We start from the raw sequence: 23,856 nt of genomic DNA, 5'->3' as shown, positions 1-23,856 counted from the left end.
GATGAGAGGATTATAGTAGGCATTTTTAGGACATAAGCCATTAGAAAAACTCCCTTAGAAATAGCCTCATTTGTTTTGTGTCCTGAGTCAGCCTTTACGCTCCCCTACGGGGAGGGCCAGTCTCAGAGACAGGCAGGCGCTTCGGCATTTCCTCGACGATGAAGTGAAGAGGTGAGCAAATCTGCCAGGTCATCTAGTGCTTACACAACACGGCAAGCACCGCGTGTGCTCAGTACTTTTTACATGTGACATCGGATATAATTCTAACAACGATAGGCTCAAAGAACTTAATTTGCTGATGGTCACACAGACACTAAGACAGATTCTGACATAGGCATGCCCACCGCCCACCCAGAACCGCTGCCTGGGTGAGAACAGGGCCCACCCCCCAAATTGCTCTTTTCTCTCTTCCCCTTGTGCACACATTTCAATGGGTGCAATCATCAAAAGGGAAGGAGGTCAACATGGTTGAGGTCAATATGGTCAAGGTCATGAGCATCAAGGAAAGGCTGAGAAGCTATCACAGACCAGAGACGACTAGGGAAACATGACAGCTATATGCGGGGTGGTGCCCTGGAACCCCGGATCACAGGGGACTGTAGTGGGGAAGCTGGTGAGGTTCAAGTGAAGGCTGCAGCCCGTGGTCGCAGTGGCCAGGCCCTAACAGGCTGTTCCCTCCTGCTGCTCCGCAACCCCTTCTCAAGCTGCTTCCAGAATCATCCTTCAAAAGTGCTAATCTGACCACTCTGTCTCTCGCTTATAACCGTTCAGTGACTCCCCTTCCCACTCAGGGTGAAGACTGGGCTCCACAGGGTCTGTCTCCTGCTCTCCTCTCCAGCCTCTCCTCTACCTCCCCTCCCTGCCTCCTAGACTTGCAGCTGTTCCCAGAAAAGGCCAGGCCCTCTCTACCCTCCGGACCTTTGCTTGATACATGCCCTGTCAACGCCACACCCCCTGGCCTACGGTTAGAATTGTACATCTCTTTCTCAGGACTCAGCGCAGACGTCACTTTTTCCAGGAAGCCCTCCCTGATGTCCTCACTCCCATGCCTGAGTCAAAATCCCTTCCCCAAGCTCCCGTCACACTCAGTCATCAGCTCCCATCACAGTGCCTCTCACCTGAGTCATATTCATATTACATAATGTGCCCCTTCCCTCTCACACAAGTGAGTCCCCACTTCCTCAAGTGGGACGTGCGTGCCCAGACACTGCACTGAACAGCCCTGACTCCCAGGTGGGGAGGTTAGTCCTTCGCACAGCTTACTCCACTTCTCAGGTTGCGCAAGGAGGACAATGTTAGTCTGTCTGCAACACTCCCTGCCACTTGCTGGTCTTTTTATTTTCAATACTACCAGATCAAGCCTTGACTGGCCACTTGCCCTGAGCAACAGCATCTAGCTGGAGTTTACTGACTTGTTTTGCCTTCACTGTATTTGTTTTTGTTTACGAAATCCTTTTTATGGGTAGCAGTGCAAGATCTTCTGCTACCTAGACCAGTCATCTTTTATAAAATTAATTGACATGAGTAAAGGAAGTAAATCAATTTAGAAGAAGGTCAGTAAATGGCTATTCAGGTGGCGTGTGTGGTGAGAAGCGTGTGCATCCACGGACACGTGTGCAACTGTGATACCCAGTGTGCATGAGAGAACCTGTCACCAGTGCAGCCGAGTCCTTGTATGAGGAGATGCTGGTCTGCTGGCTTCGTCACCAACTACCCATGAGACTGGGAGAAAATTATGTTTCTATTTCTTAGTTTACCTTCCTGTGAAAAGAAGAGAACAAAACTGGGCCATAGGGTAAATGATTTCGTCTCCCAGATCCAAATCTCTTTTCCCACCCAAACACTATGGAAATATCTTTGCCACAGGAGACGGCTGAGGGGAGCACACTTTTCATACTGGAGATCAGAGATCTGAGGTTCAGAGAGGCTAAGTAACTTACATGAGGTCACACTGCAATTTAGTGTCATATTCAAGGCCCAAATCCAGGTTTTCCTACTCGCTGATGATCTGTTTCTCTCCCCATTCTGAAACTCCCCACCGCCTTACGACACACACACACACACACGCGCGCACACGCACACGCACACACACACACACACACCATAAACACATCTTGAAATAATGGAAAAGCAAGTAAGAAAAAGATCAAGGCAATATTGGGTTTCAGGCCATTAACAATGTTAAATAGGGAAGTAATGTACCTGGAAGCTGAGAAAATATATTATAGGATTTTCCACAATGTAACGATTCCTTCCTCGTTCTTTGTTTGAGTTCGATACCAGCAGCCAGGAGGCAGGAGGGCCACACAAGCTTAACTGGATCATCTCGGGCTACTGGGAGTGTGTGGTGAAACCTGCTTCCGCAGAGACCAGAGCCAGACGCTGCTTCACACTCTGTGCGTCGCAAAAAAAACACTTCAACAAGTTTTCAAGGGGAATAGATACCCCTATTTTTAAAATGGAATTTTAAACAGTTAAAACTATTTCAGTGGAGCACTTTGCTTATAGGATATAGTCCTCACAATGATACAGTACAGTGTTTTCCTCATTAAAAAACCAAAACAAATCAAAGCTCTACCCTTGTCTTTGCAAGTGTGCTTAACGTTTTCACAACTGACCTGGTTAGAGGCAGATTCACCATAATTACAGAAGAACCTAAGTGCACAGAATCAGAAAATGTTAACCAAAATTCCCAATGAAATGTAACATGGGTAGATGTAATGCTCTTCACACAAATATATAAGTATGTGCATATGTAAATTATATGTGGCAATTGAGACAGAACTGGTCAAACAGAAGCTCATGGGAGATGTTTCGATTGATCATAAGCTCGGTGTGAGCCAATGGTAAGGTGTCTGCTGGAGAAAAGAAAAACCTTGGTGCGACATTAAAACACAATGTTAAATAACATTGAGTACGGTAACACCTCTCCATACTCACCCCCCGCCAGCCAGTACCCAAAGCCCAGTGTAGTAATGGGAACCACATCCATCAGAGTGACAGAAATTGGCATCTGTCCAGGAGAGTAATAGGTCAGTGGCAAAGGGAGAGGGTCTGTCATTGGAGTCACATGGAGAACGGGTTGTGGCACTGCTCACAGGCCAAGCAAACCTTCAAATGTAAGACGCATACCGTTTCTGCAGTGCATGTGCCCCTTATCAGCTCCCAGGAAGGTTGCTGAAAGGGCTCTGCCTAAAAGGTGAGACCCCACCACATCCCTCCCTGCTCGGGATTTACTGGTTTGTGGTGGGAGCAAAACCACATCCATTTTACATGGTAGTGATTAGCCAGCTCACTTCAGTTCCTTCCTGGAGAAGAGTATTCTGTAGAGAGTGTGTTGACACCCAACCAAGCCCCTCAGAGAAAATGAGACGTACTGACATGTAGACAGGCTTGGTGACTAAAAGATGCAACGTGGACTCAGTTCACCACCTGCTTCCCATCCCGACACACCACCAACCATCTGGTTGGCCGGAGAAGCTAGAAATCAAGGTCAGAGGGTATGACAGTAAAAGCGAAACTGCCGGGCTGGAGGTGATGAGCCCTATGGCAGAGGAAGGGTGCAGCACCTGCCTCAGGGGCATCGAGGGGCTTGTTAAAAACACAGGTGCCAAGGGTGTCTCCCGGACCCAGTGAATATGAATTACTGGGGTAGGCAGCTTCTGAACAACCCCCTAATTGTCCCCACCTCCTGGTATTCATACCCTTTTTGTGTGGGCTGGACAGAGTGACTCATTTATGATGAGTAGAATAGGCAAAACTAATTGGATGTCACTTCTGAGATAAGGTTATGAGAAGCCCCTGACTTCCTCTTCTTGCTCTTCTCACTCGCTCATTCTGATGAAGCAGGAAACTTGGGCAGACTCAGGCCAGTGGCAAGCCAGGCACCAACTCCTGCCAGTGTGCAGTGAGTGAGTTTGGAAGTGGAGTCTTCCCTAGCTGAGCCTGAGGAGGCTGCAGCTATGGCTGACACTTTGATCCTAGCTTGTGAGCCTTCCTGAGCCAGAGGACCTGGCTAAGTCACCCTGGGTTCCTGCCTTCCTCCAGAAGCTGTGAGATAATAAATTTCCAGCCATGACGTGTGCTATGCAGTGACGGATAACCAACAGAAATGGTTTGAAAAGGAGCTACCTGGAAACCATTACAAGACTCACTCTTCGGGTCTCCCATTCCATCTCCCCATGTTATAAAGGAGACAAATGTCTGTGTAAATGTAAATGGGCGATATTTAATAGTATACATAATTTACATGTACTTTACCGCATAGCTTTCTTAGTGCTCGGTTTTTATGCCCTGGCCCTTGGGAAGCCTTAGGTGGGGTTCCTTGGGCAGAATGGACACAGAGCATCCATGTTAGACCTCATGCCCTGTGCCTTCCAGGGCCATTTGGAGGCTGCGTCTTCTGGGCTGAGGGTGGTGGATTCGCCGTGACAGTTCCCATGTCTCCACCAGCTGGGGAGGGGTCTTTCCCTGAGCAAAGTCAGTGAAGAAATCAAGTCCATTCAGTTTGCCTTCTCCCCTGGGCAGTTCCTGATTTCCCTGGGGAAGGAGCTAGTTTTCCCAGGGGCACAGTTTTTCATTTTATCTAGGAGAATTGTGTGTCAAGAAAGTATATTTCCGAGGCCACCTGTGAGGAATAGGCACTGTCTACTGGTAAAGTTCCTAATCCTGGCCCCGTCATCTGCTGCTTGTGTGGCCAGCCCAGGGAGCCCCTCTCCCTTGGGACTATGGTCTTCCCGTTGTAAAATGAGAGGGCTGGGCCAGGCGAGGACTCGGACCCTCCAATTAGTGCCCAGGAGCCTAAGGCAGGGAGGCAACTTCTGGCTATGGCAAGTGGTCAAAGGTGGGACAGTGCTCCTCAGAGGGCCAGGCCCCCGCCACTCAGCCACCGTGCCCTCTCCGAGGAACGCCCACAGGGGCTGCTGAGCCACAGGGGGCTCTGGCAGATGCTGTCCAGGCTGCTTCTAATGGTGTCCTGCAGCTCCTTGTCACCCAACAGGACTGCTGCTGCCAGGGCCAGCCAGAAGTACTCAGTGGCATCATGGGCATCCTATCCCCATGGCATGGGGACAAAGAAAAGACAGCATTAGCAACATTTCCAGGACAGGCTGGGAGGCAGTGCTGGGAGCCCTAGCCATTGTGTGCCTGACCCGTCCCATCCCATCTCCTGGTTGGGGGTGCAGGGGGAGCCCCTTCCCTACTCCACTGCAGCCTGGGACTTTGCTAACCCTAGTACCCTCCTGCCTAGGCACAGGGGTGGCACCTTACCCAGAGCCAGCAAACCGCAAAGCAGCACACCCCTGGGCACAGTGCTTCGGGTACACATAAATGATTCAAGCTGACCTATACCAGTCCTACCCTGGGGCCTTGCAGTGTGACCTAACAGAGAAACTGATCCCTTACCTTCTTACATACGGGCTAGAGCCTGCCAATAGTGGGAGGGGAAGGAGACCAAGAACCACAGTGTAGTAGAGACAACAGAGCTGAGAGATGCAGAGAGAGGTGGAGAAATGGCATCTGAGTACCAGCATCCAGAGCTACTGGAAACTGAATTTACTCCTGAACTTTCCCCTTGTTTAAGCCAACAGACTGCCTTATCTTTCTTTCTTTTTTTCTTCCTTTTTTTTTTCCGCATAAGCTAGTTTAAGTGAGTCCTTCCCCTAGCAACCCCTGGAGCCTTTGGTTCACACAGTCGGTCACACACTTTGTTCCTGAACCATCTGACTAAGCAGCAAGATGGCAGGGGAGTCTTTCACACCAGTTGTCCCTCCCCACATGGTAGGGAGGGGAACAGAGGCTGCTTTGGGTGAGACTCAGAAAGGGATGTCTGGTTCCCATTAACCCCCGTAACTCAGTAATTAATTCAGGCCAGAAACAATGTCTGGTGAATAAGAAATACACAGCAGAGTTGTCTGAGGATCCCCTGAGGGCCAAACACAGGCGTGCAACTCGGAAGCCCCAGCATTAAGAGATTAAGGCTTATGCTGAAGCAGACAGGGGGCTCTGGCCAAGGGGAGCCAACGTCTGGGGACAAGAGTTGAGGATTGTAGCAGGGAGTTTCAGGTCACCTGAAACTTTGAGTTTCAGTCAAAACATAGTTTTGCCTAGAATTGGCTGGGAAAATGAGTTCTGGGTTCAGTCCCAGCCGAGAAAACAGGACAGTCAGGACGAAGACCTTCTGAGAACCTAGGCGTATGGACATTCACAGACCCCATGCCCCATCACTTCAAAAACACAGATTTCTCCTAAAATATAGTTTTATGTAACTTGACTAGTTTGTCTATAACATTTAAGCATTTACTTGTAATGGTTCAGCATTAATTTTGATTTTAATTTTGGAGCTTATAGTTCTTTTGATCTGGGTCTCCTACTGTATATTTTCACAGGTCAATGAGATGCTCTCAAGCAGGACACTTGCTCCTGATAGATAAAGCAGTTGCAGAAGTCAGAGCAGAGCAAGGAGATAGGGGGACTAGGTTCTGTTCTCGGAAATGAAAGACATCTTTGAGGTTTCCAAAGAGGCTGAGTAGAAAGAGCCATTGGGTCCCCAGTGGAGTCACTCCCTGCCCTGTCACTCCCCATCTGGGTTATCTCGGGTCTCTCCTGAAGGATCAGGGTCAGGGACGAGCATAGTTGAATGGCAGCTCTCACATGACCTTAAAAGCCTGGCTCTTACCTTCAGCTGGTGGAAGGTGAGTCGGCCCAGGCGGTCATACACCTTTGCATAGTACAGAGCTTCCTTGGGACTCTGCAGCCAGGCTGGGCAGAGGGAGAGCGTCCTCAGGTAGCAGTCCTCAGCCATCTCATACATTTGCAGGGAATAGTACACTGTGGCCAGACGGTGAAAGGCCACCAGCTCCTGCTTCTGGTCTCCTAGGAATTGGAAGATGGAAAGTAACACCCAGCAGCCACCCCCTCACCTCATTCGTCCCCTTGTTCATCCTTTGCAATTCTTTGGAGGTGTCAGAGGTTGTGCTTGGGACAGAAGGAACAAAGCGGAAGAGGTCCCTGCTCAGCTGAGGGTTACTGTCTTAAACAGCCCCACGAACAAAAGCAAGAGTGCACCCCGGGCTTGGTGCTGCAAAAGAAAGCACAGAGTTCCCTGAGCGTGTGCTGGGCAAGATTTTCTGGGCTGAGTCCTGAGGAAAAATTTCTCCTCTTTACAGGTGTCACTTTAACTCAAGATTCTGGGAAATAATTATTTCTAAATTCCTGTGATGGGACATGGTGACACGACCAACTTGATGGAATAACTCAGAATTCTTTACAATGAAATAACTCCACATAACAAATGTCTCCTGCACAAAAAGCTCCCTGGGCAGAGAGCCCTGGGGCCGCCCCAGCAGTGGCTCCTTCACCAGCCTGGGGCTCAGATGAGTTTCCGAGACCCAAACCACAGACCTGTCATTCTCTCGAATCCAGGTCCCGTGGTTTGGGGTCTTGGTGGGTGGTCGCAACTGCTTTAATACGAAGTGGACTTTTAAAGAGCACAATGGCTTCCAATGTTTTGTTTTGTTTTTTAATATTTGCAAGGTGGCTGTTTGATACAATCTAAAAACCTCACTTTAAAGCTTCAAAGGGCCAAAAGCCCAAATTAAAATAGAAACTCCAAAGGAGAGAAAAGTCTCTGATATTGGTCAAATTCGGTGACAGAAAAGTTCATGAAAAGGGGGAAACAGCCTCCACTGAGTGTTCCGCTCTGTCCAGGGAAGGATAAAGCCTGCTCCCAGAGGCAGCTGCGTGGGGAGCTGCTGCCACGGGCGGGGAGGGGTAAGGTCTCCTTTGAGTGCAGCAGACAGTCGCTCAGAGGGTTTTTGCAGTAAAGAAAAAGACAGGTAGAGAGCTCTGAAGTGCAATTACACACAATAAAGTCCAGTAGCACCCACATCTCAGGCTGCTGAGTGTGCCCAGAGCCCCCTTCAGAACCGTCACGGGAGACCCTGTTTGCCTCCACATCCAATCACGGCTCCTCTAATCGAACCTGCTTTCCTTCAAGCATCAACTTTCAAAATGAGGGGGTTTGTATTGTTTTCTATCCTGCCTTCTTTCTGTTTTAATGACTTGCATTGTTTTCCACTAGCTTTTGTGGTAAATGCAAACTATTTTGGCTACATACTCAGTTAGTTAATAATCTGACCTTCATTGACATTTCAGTTCCATGGGGAAAATATGCATTTGACTAACAATCAACCAATTAAAAATTTAGGGCATAGTCTTTTTGTAACAGGGTGTTGCCTGTGCATGGAATGAAATACCACTTGCCCTGTCCTCATGGAACACCAACAGCAACATAGGAACTAGAGCAGCACAGGTAACAGTTATCGAGGATGCACTATGTGCCCAGCACTGTGCTATAGCTTTACATGGATTCGCAGTGGTCTTCATAACAGCTGCATGTGATGGGTACTAGTTTTAACCCTCATTTGCCAAAGACAAACTCAAGACTTAAGGAGCTTGCTTAATTAAGGTCTCCCTGCGGTTGGACCTAGAATTCAAACCCTTGCCGTCGGTGTCCAGAGCCTGTGCTGGGGCTGCCTTGTTCTGTCTCCTTGGGGAGTATTGGCCCCTTCAACTCAGGGGGGACCACCTACCTGTGACTGTGCTGAGTCTAGCTGCCAGGGTGGCAGATTCCAAAGCCCTGTCGTAGCCTTCCAGACTGATCTGCAGCTCCGTCAGCTTGTTAAAAATCCGGAGCTCAGTTCTCACCGCCTTCATCCTCCTTGCTAAAGGAACAGCCCCAGCCTGAGAAGAGAGGCACAGGAATCTTAAACTCTGAAGAACTTCCAGGATATACCATACTCTAGGAGAGTGGTTTCTATTTTCAATTGGTGCACTGCAAGAATTTTTAAAACATGCAGCACCTGACTTTTTAGTCAGGTGCACCAGCCTCTTTTCTCTTAGATTGTCAAATTGAAAAAATGACAACAGCCAACACAACAATAGCTGTCCAGTGTGAATGAATCAAAATTATACCTATTTTTTGTCAATTGGCAAAAAATACATCATATTTGTATGTGCTGCAGAATTTTAGGCATTAGTTTACGCCATGAGAAGAAACAGCCGGAAACCACTGCTCTATGAGGCTCGCACTCTGCTGGCAGGTTGGTGGATGGCAGGGACTAAAACCCGGGAACCCGCCATGTTTCCACACACAGGTTTTCTCAGCTCCCTCTCTTGGTCCTTCCTCTTGGCTTCTCTGCCCACATCTCAGAGGTGGGAGCACTGGCGGACATCGGACCTCCTGAGTTTGGGAAACTGAGCGCAGGATAGGCATTTGCCTCCCACCCATGTGCTCCCTCAGCACCCATAGTGCTCATCTCCAGAGCATACACGCGTGTCGCCGTACCAGAGTGCCCAGTAAATAGAACATTAGGCAGGTCACTTCACCTCTCTGAGCCTGTAAAAATGTGTATGACAACAAGCACCTCAACAGTCACAGATGTGTCTCCTGTCCAGCACCTGGCACATAGTAGGTGACTGATAAATGTTTGACGACTGAATAATCGATTGAACAAGCAAATGAATGAATATCTGAATAAGTAAGATTTTAGGATCAGATAATGTTTCCAACCTCAGTCTGTGATAAAAATTATGATTTTTGACATATCTGTTTAACATCTAGACATTTACTTAATTAATATTATTTTTTAAATCACCCCCCTTGTATTATCCTGCCTCATCCTTTGTAGTAATACTGGTGAACTCGGGGTCTGATGAGCTGGTGTTACACTTAATAAAAATACAGTAAACAGGAGTGTTCATGCAAGACCAGTCCTCTCCCCCCAGGCTACCAGGGACTCATGGGCGCATTCTGGTAGGCACAGAAGTGTGCTGCAAACCATGCACCCAAGAGATGTAGTTATTATAGTTTGTCCTCCTGGGAAGAGTAAGTTATCAAGCCTGAGAATGACAGAGTGTATCAGCTCCTTCTTTGGGAGCCTGACAGATTGAAGAGAGAGAAGGTTTGTTGGTCTGGGACGAGAAAGGATCCACTTGCTAACCTGTGAGCTCAGGGGAGGCCTGCGTGGTGGGTCCTACATACTCAGAGACTGAAAGCGACCACATAGGATGGTCTCAGCATAAAAATTCCTCACCAAAAGTGGGTCGTGGCAGGTAGGAACATCCTAGGCCTGTGGCTTCCTTGGCAAAGATCAGTCTTCACCTTAAGTAAGCCTGTCCAGTGCCTTTCTGCATCTAAAATGACAGGCCTTTGAAATGTTAGAGTAATTCCCATTTCCAGACCCCTCAGAGTGCACCCACAAACCAGGAGGCCACAGGACCATCTTGTTCCCCCTCACACCATCTCCACATGCTGTAAATATTTACTGTTAACTATCCTGTGCCCACCAATGTAAAAGAAATGTGTCTCTCTGTTTTACCTTTTATTCAATCCCAAAGATTTCCTTGCTTTGCTTTCTCTCATCCCTTTAATCTACCACCAATGGACTTCAGGTAACCCTCCTTGCATCTCCTCCTCTGATTCTAACATATAAAATAAGCTGCAACACTGTCATTCTCTGGAGCATTTTGTCAATATGTTGAGATTTGCTTCTTAGGAATTGTCATCAGTTTGGCACCCTAAACTAATAAAAATTCTCTCCAGGCGTGGATGTTTCTTACATTGACAAATGGAAGAAAAAGAATTACCAGCAAAAGAGGGGAAGGAGGGTCCAGGCTGAAATCCATGTGGCCCCGCCCATATCTGTGTCCTGCAGGGCCTGGTGGGGCACACTGCGAGGCCTGGGACTTACCCGGTAATACTCCACCGCACGCTGCCTGTGGCGGGTCCCATTGAAGAACACGTCACCAGCTTCCTCGTAGAGCTTGAGAGCCAGGGCGGGCTCCTCCAACCTCAGGGCCTTCTGGATGGCTGCCTGGGTGGGACAGAGACGACTGTCAAAGCGAGAAAAGGCCCTCAAAGGCACATAGGCCTGGCAGACATGAGACCCTATGTCTAGTTTAGACACCTAGTCTAGCCCTCTGCTAAAGCCCTAGAATCCCAAACTGTCCCCACACTCACAGAGCTGGTTGGAAGCCTTTGAGAGTCCCTAGTCCAGCATGTTCCTATCGTTGTATAACAGAGTACAATGATAGAATAATTTTCAGCAGTGCAAACATTTTATGTTTTAATAAACAAGTAATTATTTTAATGTGTTTTAAGAAAAAAGATTAGTAATACATCAACCTGTGATTTCAGATAGTATTACTTAGTGTAAAAAAGCTAAGGTGGCTTGAAGCTAAGTCAAAGAAAAATAAGTAAATAGTGATATAAGTGGCACACGGATATGGCAAAACCGTGAACTCAACATCTGAACCGCTGAACTTCGGAAAACGTTGATTTCACCGACACCTGCACTTTCCAGATGGAAGGACCGAGGCCCAGGAATATCACAAAACCTCTCCACGTTCACATTGGCCATGAGTGGCAAACAAACACTGGTGTCTTCCAGCCCGATACCCTTCTCCTGGCCCCCATGACTTTTCTCCCCAGTGAGCTATTTCATACTGCATCGAAATGAAACGTGGTGAGGAAGTTGCAGAGTGAAGAGCACACGACAGCAACAGTAGCACAGCTGCGGGGCATCCCACAGCCTCAGACAGAAAACGGTTCACTTTTGTGGGAATGACCTGCAGAACTTCACGTTGGATGGTAGTCTGGGGTGGGGTGGGCCTGAGGCCATTTCTGGCCAGTGAACTGCCACAGTTACTGTTACTGCGTGTGCAGCTGCACAGAGAGCTGTGGTGAGAGGCAGTCCCAGAGTCAGGAGGCTCTGCCGCCAAGCCTTGTACAACCCAAATAGCCTCCATGTCCTGGACAATGAGCGGCAAGATGGAATTATCGGCTCTTTGAAACTCCTGCCAGCACCACAAAGCCTTGGCAGCATAGTGTGAGAGTGAAAGCTTAAATCACGCTGCCAGTGGGTCATTTTCACCACTTACTGCTGTATCACCTTGGGCAAGTTACTCAGCCTCAATGAGCCTCATCTGTAAAATGGGAATTTCAGTAGGAACTCCTGCTGTGTTTGTAATGAGGACTAAACTACATCATGCATGTGATGTGTTCACTAAAGTTTCCTGTGCATAATAAGCATTCAATCAGTGTTACCATTCAGTCCCTGTGCAAGTGAGTTCATGCAAGTTTAAGTAATGGAATAAGGGGGAGGGAAAAGGAAGACAATATGAAATGGGAAGGAAAAAAGATAATAAGCGCATTTTTGATGAAACAAATCGTATATACCATCATAACGTCAGTATTTGCAGATAATAGTGATGATAATGAAATAGCATTTGTTGAGCATTTACTAAGTCCCCAGCACTTAGTAAGTGCTTACTATACATTTGCATTTGCTACACAAGTGATATACCTGATCCTTATTAGAGGTCTAGAGAGCTCAGCTAACAAGTCCAAGGTTACACAGTTTTGGGAACAATACTGTTAACACCCCCCACACAACAATTTTGCCTCAAATTGCAGCCAAACCCTCAAGTTGAACTATGTGTCAAGCTTTGGAAGGATAGACATACTTGACAGGACAGGTGAGGAGCACAGGTACGCTCCCAGCACGTTCTTGGGGAGCGTACCTATGTGTGTGGACTTGGACACTGGCCCTTCGCCACCTGTCTGCAGCCCGCCAGACTGCCTTAATTTTCGTCTTGTGTCCAGGGAGCAACCCAGCATTGACCTGCCCTCCAAGGAGAGGACATCACCTCTTTCCAGCTCCAGATGGTCACTTCGGAGGGTACAGCTGCCTCCCCAAATGGCCCAGGTCAGCAGGTGAGCCCTGCAGGAGGCCTACCTGCAAGTACAGCTCCACCAGCTCATCTTCCTGCATGAGGTAGTGGAGTCGCCCAGCCCGGAGCCAGGCCTCGGCAGCCTTGTCTTCCTCCCCTAGGTCGATGAAGATACGCAGGCTCTCTTTGATGCAGGTGAGGGACCTCCTGAGGGACCTAAGGGGTAGACACGGACTCATAAGGCATGAGGGTTCAAAGTGGCCTCCGAGTCCCTTACCACAGGAGGACACTGAGGCTCTGAGAGGGGACAACATTGTTTCAGGTCACACAGGGAGGTCCAGATGTGATCTGAACCTTGGCTCTGCCTCAGACAGCAACATGACCTTGAGAAAGTACAGGACTTCTCTGTGACTCAGTTTCCACATCTGTATTATGAGGATATAATTGTCCCTGCCTCGGAGGATTGGCGTAGGATTAAATGTAATAATGAAACTAGAGTGCTTAGAACAGTGCCTACCACAGAGTAAGCACCTGGTGAATATTTAAATGTTAGTAGCCATTATCATTACCATCTCACTGTCCATCCGTCCACCCTTCTGCTGCACTATAACACTTTTTTCATAAGCACCTTACACACAGTAGGTGCCAAATGCCTATTGATTGAATAAAGGCACAAATGAATGACCACAGCGAGGAATTTCAATCAGCAAAACCATTTTGATGTTGTAAGAAGAAGGATCAAAGAAGAGTGAGAGTTTTAAAAGGTTGGTGCTCAACAGAGAGCCCTTTAATAATCTGGAAAAAAATGCCTTTTGTAGGATAGTCTTCCCCCATGACAGGGATTGAAGAAGAAAGAAGGCATAGGTGATGTAGTACTGTACAGACTGAAAATCCTAGGACAAGAGGGAGCACTGGGCATCATCTAGGAGCAACTGGAATAACCTGGAAGTCTGTTAAACCTACATACACAGGCAAACTCACCTCAGTGTGCTGACATGCCATGCTAAACTGGGACATTCAGGGAGTGTGGCCTGGGCACCAGCATTCCATCTCAGCTCTCCAAGAGTGAGTCCATTGTAGAGCTTGGGTTGAGACTTGTGGACTTAGTCCAAGCCCTTGATTTTATAGAGGAAACTGACCCAGAGATGGGAAGTGACTGTACAAGGTTGCATAGCACATTAGGGGAAGACTCAAAGCTAGAACCCCTTCTCCTGAGTCCCAACCCAGGACTTGTCCCATAAGACCCACATTCCTCAAAGCTCGATTCACAGCCCACCTGATCCAGCACTACCTAAGGAGCTTATTAAAACACAGCCTCCCCAAACCACCTCAGACTGGCCCAGTCAGAATCCTCACATTTGCGAGTCAGGCTTCTTCAGCTCTCCATTGCTGTAACTCTTCCTACCTCGTGTGGGTATCCTGAGATCACACATTGCTTGGCAAACAGTGCATTGCACTGAATGCCTGCCATTACTCTTGTGACAACCACTTCCCCAGTGGGTGCTCACTGGGAAGATCTGGAGCCCCACTGTGAATCCCGCCCCATCCCCAAGCTCCACATCCCTGCCTAGGGAACAAGCTGGAATCCTCTCTCCCTTTGCACCCACATCCAGGGGAACATCAAACTCTGCCTTTTAAACATGCACAATGTCTTTCAAACGTGACCCCACCTTCCCCACGTTTCCATTGCTACTGCTACTCCTCCCACCCAAAATTCCATTCTTTCACTTCACTCACAAAAATCTTGCTTATCCTTCAAGGGCATCCTCAAATGCTACCAGCTTCATGAAGTCTCCCCGGACCCTCAGTTCCTTCCTGTCCCTCCAAACCTAGGCTTGCAGAAGCCTGCCATCACCTGTGATGCATCCTACCTTTGCCTGCTGTGGCTTTGGGAGAATGGAAGTGCCTTAGGAGAAGTTCAGTGGGAGAAATGTGTCCATTACATCAAAACCCACTTAAAAAATGCCTCCTAAAAATCAGTGCCAAGGAAAACTTCGCTCCAACAGATGCATTTGCTTATGTTCCTTTATCAGACAGTGACATTATACATGGCTTTCCCCTTCACCTCAGCCACCAGGAAGCTTAGCCCTAACTTGTGGTAATCACCTGGGTGCCTGGGAACACCTGTTTTTCTATATCTGTTAACTGGTTTTGTCCTCTTTTTTCCTTGAGTGCTCATAGAAGTGGACGATTTACACATGCTAAATAAATATGACCTTATCACACGTTCTCCTTGGTCACCTGGGCATTCTATAAAGGGAGAGTGGCCACGCATCTGCCACCTACTTCATGATCTTCCTCTCAGTCTCACTCATATTGACGGTAAAGAAGAAGTGAATGTTCATTTCCTTCCGATTATACAAGTAAAAGTCTCAGATCTTAGATTATAGAACGTTAGGATTAAAATGTCTAATCTGGATCAATTTCCAGAACTGTGGAGTGAAGACCTCCAAAAATCCACTCCTGCATAAAAACCAATGAGAACACTGGCACAAATGGTCACAGTCAGTTTTCTCAGAACTTCCAAAGTTAACCAAAGGCTTGCAACTGTTTGAGGAGAGTGTGTTCAAGAAGACAGCTGAATCCTGTCAAAGACTGAGTTTTGTTGCTTTTTCACTTGCTCTAGACTATAGGCATCTCCTCTCCACAGCTCTGTGGCAGCCTTAAGAACCAAACACTTCGCAGCCACAGAAGCTGGAAAACCAGCGGCCTAGCAGCCACTGGAAGGGGCGCAGTGACTTTGGAATTCCCTAGCAGTCCATCCACAGTGAACTGTCAATACCTGACACGCCCAGAAGTTCCCTGAGAGCCCCCCTCACAGGGCTTGTTTTTATTTAACCCGACTCAGAGCTCACTCAGTTAGAATGCCCTTCCTTGGGGTGTTTGTCCAGGACTGCTTCATCTGTACGGTCAACTCAAGCCCGACTTCTGGATCTGCTCCTAACTTATCCTAGCTGCTGGGGTGCTCAGACAAAAGCAAGGGCAGAGCTGGGGTTAGGCCCCCTGTCTCCTCACGTGCAGCAAGGGTCAAAAACTCCCTTCCTGGGACTGAGGCATAGATGGTGGGAGATTTGAAGGGTACCTGATTCTCATAAGAAAGGAAAGGGGTGAGGGAAAGGAGGACAGAGAGAGAGAGAGAGAGAGAGAGAGATCATTATCTGATTGTTCCTAATCCGATTGTCGGGGTGTCTAGGGTCACCAGATTACTATGTTGCCTAGAAAAGCAAAATTATAATTTAATTAGCTTCTCCTCAACCACCTCTCTCTGATCAACACTAGTCATTATCTTCGCTCTATTTCAGAATTCATTCATAATGATGAATTCAATGCTACAATGCTAATCTGTTGCAAAACAAAGTTGGCCATCTTGGAAGCCATGGAGAATTTAATAGAATGCATTAAAGGCTTGTTAGACAGAGGAGCAGCAGGCCACACGCCATTGGCAAATGAGCAGATGAGGCCAGCAAGGGGACAGGGAAGGGAAAAATCACAGGAGACGACAAGGCACTTTGAGAATAATTTAAACACTAATGGGTTAAAAGAGGTCTTGGGGTAAAACAGTTAGGTTTTGGTGTATTTCTGCAAAAATGAACCTTTTTAAAGAGATTATTGAGAAGTCAATCACAAGACAAAGGATGTTTCATTGTACTCAACTCGAGCTAAAAGCCAGTATTTCTTTTGTTTATCCCAAGACTTACTGCATAGTTGCAGTTACAACCTAAATATTCTTAACTAAGAAGTGACATAAACTTAGTTTTATAATTTCCAGTTTCATGTTAAAGGTAAGGTCCAACTTCTTTACCATGAAGTTTTACACCCCCGCTTTCAGCGAATTTATCTACTTTAAGTGTTCCTTCTCTGATACCGATTATCTCCAGATAAGGAAGATATTTCCCACCATCCTGGGAATAGCCACCACCTTTCTGAATTATGCATCCTCAGTCATGGTCATGTGATGGGCTCTTACGGAAACACACAACTAATGGTAACACAGGCAACATTTCCGAGCCATTTCTTTGTATCAGGCACTGTTCCAAGTGTTCCATGTGCATTAACTTTTATTCTTCACAAAAATACTATAAGATAGATGCCATCATTTTTCTCCTTTGACTGAGGAAGAAACCAAGGCACAGAAAAAGTGAATAACTTGTCCAAAGCCACACGGCTAGTAAGTGATGGATGGCCCTGGGCTGGCACTGTGTGGTAGCTGCAAAGCCCATGCTCGCCTCCTTGATGCCATACACACAGCACGGGCATTTGGGCCTGACTTCCTGAGGGAAAGAATATTGTTTCTGCTTAGGAAAGGAAAGATGTTTCTGGGACTGTCCCTAGGCCCAGACTCACCTGGCCGTGTTCAGGTTCCGATAGAGCTGCCCAAGGGACGCCAGCAGCTGCCCCTCCATCTCCCGGTCCCTGAGTTGCTGCGCCAGTGTCAGCCAGTGCTCGTGGTAGGTGATGCATGCCTCAGGGTTTGGGGACACAGAGCTGTAGAAATGGCAGAGGGATTTGGTGACCTGAAGCTGACCTGAACACAAAGCAGGGACATGAATGAGACGACCTGAGAGAGGACAAGGACGAAGCCGTGCTCTAACAGTTTTCTCTGAGCCCCCAGCAGGGGGCATACTCACTCTTTAGGTGTCGGTGCCTCAAGCCGAAGAGCAGTGCCATTTCATACCAAAGGCGGCCTGTGGCCAGCTGGCGTCCGTATACCAGGACCTGGGCCACCCAGAGGAACACCTGTACTAGTTCCATGTCTGTCTCCACACTGGCCTGGAGTTTACAATAGAGTCGGACAGCTTGAAAGATGTAGTCTCTGGCTGGCTGCTGAGCCCAGGACTTAAGGGACAGGTGGCCAAGATTGGCCAAAGTCACTGCCTGGTTACGCACATTGCCCATCTCCCGAGCCCTGTTCAAGGCCCGGAGATAGTTTTTGGCTGCCCTGTTCACCAGGCCTTCACCTTGAAGTGCAAGTCCCAGAAGGTTATAAACTACCCCAATTTGGGTAACACTCTCTGCCTCCTTCAGGGAGTATAAGAGTGGATAGAGGATGTCCAAGGCCTTCTTCACCCGGCTGGCCAATAGATAGGCCCATGCCAGGCAGAGAGAAGACTCAAAGGCTTCCTGCTCACCCAGCAGCTGCCCTAGCACCAAGGCTTGGCTCAGGTAGTAGATGGCCCCATCAGGAGACCTGTGTTGGAGGTGCACTTTGGACATAATGAGACACAGGGCCCTCTGGGTGCCCCAATCAGCCTGCTCTTCACAGGCAGCCAGTGCCTGCCTGAGGGCCGGACAGGCCAGGGTGGAAACTTCATTCCAGCTCAAGGAGGGAACAACAAGGAGCTTGCTGGCATTCTGGAGGGCCAGGTGGACCTGCCAAATAGGGAGGGACATCCCTTGGGCACTCTGAAGACTGTGCCGCCGGACAGAGGCTACTGCAAGGTGTGGAAGATATTTCTTATCATAGAGGAAACTCAGGACAGCGGCCACAGTGTCCGAGGCAGGAGGGTGTCCAGAGAGAAGCTGCAGCCGTTCAGCAAAGGGCAGGACCTCCTCGTGCCGACCGAGGTTGAGGAGCAACCGGATGGCCAGGAAGCAGGCTCTGGCCTCCAGGGGGCAGCTCTCTGATGCAATACCCTGGCGCAGCACGTAGGCCACCACGTCAAGCTCGTTCTTGGCGCTGGACTCACGGTCTGGCAGGCAGGCCAACAAGGCACCTGCCTTTTCCAGCAGGACTGAGCCTTTATGCCTCAGCCTCTGCCTCAGATAGATGGCCGCCAAGTTGATATAGAGAGCAGCCACCAAGGGCAGGTCCTCAAACGCCCCATTGAGAATGTGGATGGCCTCCTCAAAGTACACCCTGGCCTGAGAGAGCTTGACCTTCCTGACACTCAGCCGGCCCAGGAGGAAGCAGAGCCGGGCATGGGCCCAGGTCCTGTGGCTCTGCTTGGCCCACTTCCTGGAGGCCTCCAGGTAGACCACCAGCTCATCCTCCTCAGAGTAGCCATAAAAGGAAGACGTGAGGAAAGAGAAGGAGGAGTCATAGAGGCTTTTAAAGTGGTCGGCGTAACCTTCGTGATCCAGGAAAGCCAATATGGGGATGAAGCTCTCAGCCTCCTCCTCCTCCTGACCAGCGTGCAGGTCCATGAGCAGCTCCGGGTCATCGAGGTCATCTGGTTCTGGCAGGTGGTAACTGTCAGAGGCAGCTGAGAGGAGCTCCTCTTCCAGGCTGGAGTCCTCGGAACTGCTGGACCATCTGGAACCTGTGGCCCGACGCTCCTCCCAGGCTACACCAGGCCGGGCCTCCCTGAAGCCTTCGGGCTGGAACACTGTAAGGGACAGGCAATGTTGAGCCACCCTAAGCACCTGCAACTGCAGTGGCTGGCTCTTGGCAAGAGGACAGGGTGCTGTCCTGAGGGTCTGGAGGTCAGGTTCAGCAGGATCTCTACTCACCGCTTAGATTGTTTGGCAGATCCTGAATGGATTCAAAGCCACCTGGATAGAGATGAAGGACAGACCTGTGTTAGGTCACCATCAACGTTTCAGACCATCAGCCGTCTTTAAGAAACTGGGGAGAATAGTCCCCTTTATCGTCCGTTCAGAGTTGCTGGAATCTGGGGATTATCTTACTCAACCCACTTGCTTTGCCGCTGGGGACTGACATAGAAACTAGACCCAGAGTCAGAAAACAAAGCTGAAGGCATGAGCTCTACGCCAAGAGGTGTGGGGAGGGAAGACGATGCACTTCGAAGCTCCAAACCTCTCAGCAACTTTACGACCGAGCCGTGAACAAAACCCCAAGCACTGTGCGCTGTGCAGCACGCAGCAGTGCCTCCCCTGCCCGCATGTCCCAGATCCTCCTCTTCTCTCTGTCACCCACCACTCAAAAGGCCCTGATTTAGTGCCCACTATGTGCACCAGGTGACCAAACACGAGTGACAAAGGAAAGAAGTCAAGGAAGTGTGAGAGTCACAGCTTTGTTCTCACAAGCAACATAGTGGATGAGGCAGGTGAATGGGCAGTCTTGAACCCAGTTTCAGCTATTCTGAGTCGGCAGTACTTGCAGGAGCTCTAGACAGAGAATGAAATGGAACTGGCAGGAGAAGGGCTGGCAGCGGGAGCCATGGAAGGAGACCGAGAAGGCGCAGACACCCAGAGCACAGAGTCCAGAGCTACAATTGGTGTCCTCTCCCAGGAGGAATTGCAGAGGGCACTCCTTCCCCAGGGGGTAGGCCCTGGGGGAGCTGGGACTCACCCAGAGGCCACTCCCTCTGCCAGTAGCCCTGGCATCAGGGGTGGCTGGCTCAGCCACAGGCATGGCTCTGTGGCCAGCTGAGCTATTCATCTGGTCTTTAGATAAGAGGCACTGGACTGCCTGGAACCTGCCCCTGGATCTCTCCCAGGACCGGGGTCGATAGCTGGTAGACACCTTGGATCCAACTGTGTGGCCCACCCTGCCCCACGATACAGCCCGAGTGGTGCTGGATTTCAAGGCTCCACTCCCCTCCAGCCAGCACCCATAATTTCAGATCCCAGTCTCAGTGTGATCTGCCGGGGCTGGTACGGATGTCCACTCCAGGGGCTCCCCTCAAATGCTCCTTTTGCTAGAGAAAGTCGCCAGCCCCCACCTCTGCTCCCAGGTTCTGACCAGGGTTCCCTCCTGCAGAATCTCTGGCTGCACCATGGAATGCGCCCCAACTAACCTCACCACACAAAAAGTGGACACAACAGTGCTGCTGCTGAAGAGACAGGAGAAACAAGAACCCTTCCTCAAACTGCTGTCACAGGGAGAATGTGCTTCCTGACATAGGGCGATGGGCCCTTCCCAAAGCAAGAGAAAGGAGCACCATTCATCCACTCAGTCAGTCATCCTGACGCTGCTAGAACCATGCCAGGCGCTAAGACCCCTCACCCACCCAGGTCTGATGTGCCCAGCCGTCCACTGCCATTTGTGTCAGGGTCACCGTGAGAAGCAGGGACTGTGCTGACTAGAAAATGGGGGTGGGCAGTTCTTATCCAGGCTCAGGCACTAACTCACTTGGGCCGCAGTTTCCTGATCTGTGAAATGGAAGGAGAGATCATCTCTTGGGGTCCTTCCCCAGATGGGGGAAGGACCCACCTGCAACATTCTGTGCCCCCACCCTCATCACTGGGAACATGGACTACTTCTGTCCTAGAAGGAGGGACCACAGCCACAGCTCAGGAAGCTTTTCTCCTCCAGGGTCAAAGAGGGCAGGGCTGGCCTCCCAAGTGATAGTTGAGTTGACCCCAATGTACCTCTCAGTTTCTAGGCAACAAGCCCCACCCAACCCAGAACTGGCTGAGATCTGAAGTACAAGTGCTGCTAATCCAATATGGTCAACTCAGGTCATCAGTGAATAGTGGCCACAGACCCAGATTCATGGGTGGGATTAGAATTTAAGGATATTCTGTTCCCGCCCTGGCTGGTGTGGCTCAGTGGGTTGAGCATCGGCCTGTGAACTGAAAGGTTGTCAGTTCCAGTGCCAGTCAGGTTGTGGGTCAGGTCCCAGCTGGGGGTGTGAGAAAGGCAACCGGTCAATATTTTTCACACACATCAGTGCTTCTCTTCCTTTCTTTCTCCCTCCTTTCCCCTCTCTTTAAAAAATAAATAATAAAATATTTTTTAAAAGGTATTCTATTCTTGGTTAGACACACTCTTCATCCTGAGGAGCCTGGGATTTCCAAGGGGCTTGAGGACAAACACTCACTAAGCCTGTAGACAGACGTGATGTCGGTGTGAGCAAGCGTGCGGAGGTAGCTGGCATACTCAGCCGTCCTGTCGCTTCCCAAGACCCACAGAGAGCATCTTTCCTCCTCGCTGAAAAAGGCGGAGTTCTTGCTCCTGCATTGAGACAAAAGATGGTGACACGGGTCAGTTAAAGGTTCCAGACACAGCCCTCTCTCCCTCTACCCGAGAAGGTAGGGAAAGACCTAGAGAAGCCATCGGCCCCTGCACCCGGAACTGAAATCAGACTCCGTCCCTCCCTTGTGTAATGATGTATTTGCTCACACCGCCAAGGAGGAGAGCTATCAGCGGCACAGCCACAGCAAACAGCTGTGTGCTACTGAGCCGGACAAGGCCACGGTGAATACACCCCTCCTGTTCAAACTCCTTCTCCCAAGAACAACATCACCCCTTCTCTCAACTTCTACATATTCTTCGAGACCACATGGTGCCCATTTTTAATGGGAGAAACAGGAACTGGCTGCCCTAAATGTAAGGGTTGGAAAAGGACCATTAAAAGAAGTTTCTTTGTTGGGTTGTTGCAAGAAAATGCTAGGGACAAATGACACAATGAAGAAAGTGTGACTGTGGTCATGGGGGACCTTTCACAGCTGCCTGACACCAGACTCCATAACACGAACAGCAGTGTCATTTCAAGAGAGAAATAAATGCTAAGGATGAGCAGTGGGTGGGAAGAGGACCAGGAGCCTGGAAGAAACAATTACAAAAAATAAGAATCTTTATATTCACCCGTTTTATAAACTGTGAAAACTAACTTGCTCGCTAGAAATTTGCCTTAGACTCAAAGAATTTGAAAACTAGAGGTGCCTTAGGAAGTGTTTGATCTAGTATCCATCTAAACAATTTTCAAGATCTCTTTTGCTTATAAATTTGTTTTTGAACAAAAAATATCTTGGAATCCCAAGAGTTAATAACAGCTAGTATTTTGGGGTGGATTTTTATCAGTTAGATACTATAATATCATTTAATATACACAAGTACTTATGAGGCACCTACCCCCTGTCCCCAGAACTCAGACATAGGCTGTTTGAAAGCCAGTGATGAGAACACTAGCTGATATGAACTGTTCAAGGTCACACCACTGACTGCTGGCAGAATTGCTCTGAAGCTGCGTCCTGACCTCTGGCCCAGGGTTCCTTCCACAGCACGTACTGAACCCCACCTCCCTGGCCTGACACCCGGACTCTCCACAACAGAGTCCATACTCCAAAGAGCATGTAATTGATTGAAACCTACAACTGAACTCACTTGAGATAAAAAGAATTGCACAGTTCCAAATTTCTGTACAAGTCTTAAATTTTACAAAGCATTCCTGAATTTACTATTTCATTTACTCTTTGTAACAACCTCATGATATACATACTTTTATCCATATTTGGAAAAATGCTACTTACCTGCAAAGAAATGGCTATGAGACTCGCAGCAAATGTCTCATCAGCAAAAACAGATGCCACAAGAAAAGGAATCATAAAGAAGACACAGCTAAACAGTATAGAGAATAAAAGAGGGGATGCAAGAAAGATATTTCTAACAATGTTTCATGCAATGAAATAGTAGCTTTTCATCTATATTCTTTTTTCTGGTTTTGAGTGCATTAACTTTTTAATCTTGCTTATTTTTAAATTTAGGCATTTAAGTACACAAATGCCTTTTAAGCAACACTATGAAAAAGACCTATGTCTACAACAATGGGAGTAAATCCTAAATATATAAAGTCAATTGAGAAAAAGTCCAGCTGAAGAAAAAAAAGTGATATAAAATTTTAAATACACAGACCTGTAACAACTGAACATTTTTTGTTTGTGAACAAGTATTTATTTTTAAAATGTATCAGAATAATGATTGGAAACATATATAATACCTCCAAATTGCACTCACCTCTGGGGTAGGAATCAGAATGGAGGGGGGAGAGGCATCTTCAGTTGCATCTAAAGACATTTATTCCTTTAACACACGCACACACACACACACACACACACACTGACTATTTTTCAAAGGACAAGTGTGGAGTTCTGTCATTCTCAAAAGCTCTGAGATCCCCGAAGTCACTCTGGTTGGATGCAAGGACAGAATGCCTGCCATGAGATATACGGCCTGGTTTTTCAGCTGCTGTGGCTGTGAAACCAGGGAGCTGATGGTGGACCTGTGCTCCAGAAAAGTGGAACCTACACATTTGCTCACATGGACAAGCAGGATCCCTTTCCCATGTGCCAGAGACACGGAATAAATGAGTAAGAAAACAGTTTCTGAAAAATTTCCCTTTCAATACACTGCCAATTTAGTTCCTAATTACTTAGCTAACTAACACATACACATACACATACAGACAGACAGACAGACACTTTAAGGACTAGTATCCC

At 48.4% G+C, this 23,856-nt stretch overlaps 1 protein-coding gene across 2 annotated transcripts in view; it reads right to left on the bottom strand.

Annotated features, from left to right (window-relative positions):
• Positions 1-4,208: 4,208 nt before the first annotated feature.
• SH3TC2 (SH3 domain and tetratricopeptide repeats 2) overlaps positions 4,209-23,856 on the bottom strand; it is a 43,963-nt gene continuing 24,315 nt past the window's right edge. For both annotated transcript variants that reach the window (XM_037044965.1, XM_037044966.1), the window contains exons 9-17: positions 21,459-21,592; positions 19,183-19,224; positions 17,361-19,058; positions 17,077-17,257; positions 12,798-12,948; positions 10,752-10,874; positions 8,592-8,742; positions 6,677-6,873; positions 4,209-5,050 (exon numbers count right to left, since the gene is read on the bottom strand). In XM_037044965.1, coding sequence (XP_036900860.1) covers positions 4,859-5,050; positions 6,677-6,873; positions 8,592-8,742; positions 10,752-10,874; positions 12,798-12,948; positions 17,077-17,257; positions 17,361-19,058; positions 19,183-19,224; positions 21,459-21,592 — 2,869 coding nt within the window. In that variant the 3' untranslated portion in view covers positions 4,209-4,858. The remainder of the gene's footprint in view (positions 5,051-6,676; positions 6,874-8,591; positions 8,743-10,751; positions 10,875-12,797; positions 12,949-17,076; positions 17,258-17,360; positions 19,059-19,182; positions 19,225-21,458; positions 21,593-23,856) is intronic.

This window comes from Sturnira hondurensis, unplaced genomic scaffold (genome assembly GCF_014824575.4).
Source record: "Sturnira hondurensis isolate 20B ecotype Veracruz unplaced genomic scaffold, ASM1482457v3 Scaffold0004152, whole genome shotgun sequence".
Classification (NCBI taxonomy): Eukaryota; Metazoa; Chordata; class Mammalia; order Chiroptera; family Phyllostomidae; genus Sturnira; species Sturnira hondurensis.
Note: the sequence above shows the minus strand (reverse complement) of the source record. Positions and strands in the feature narration are given on the sequence as shown.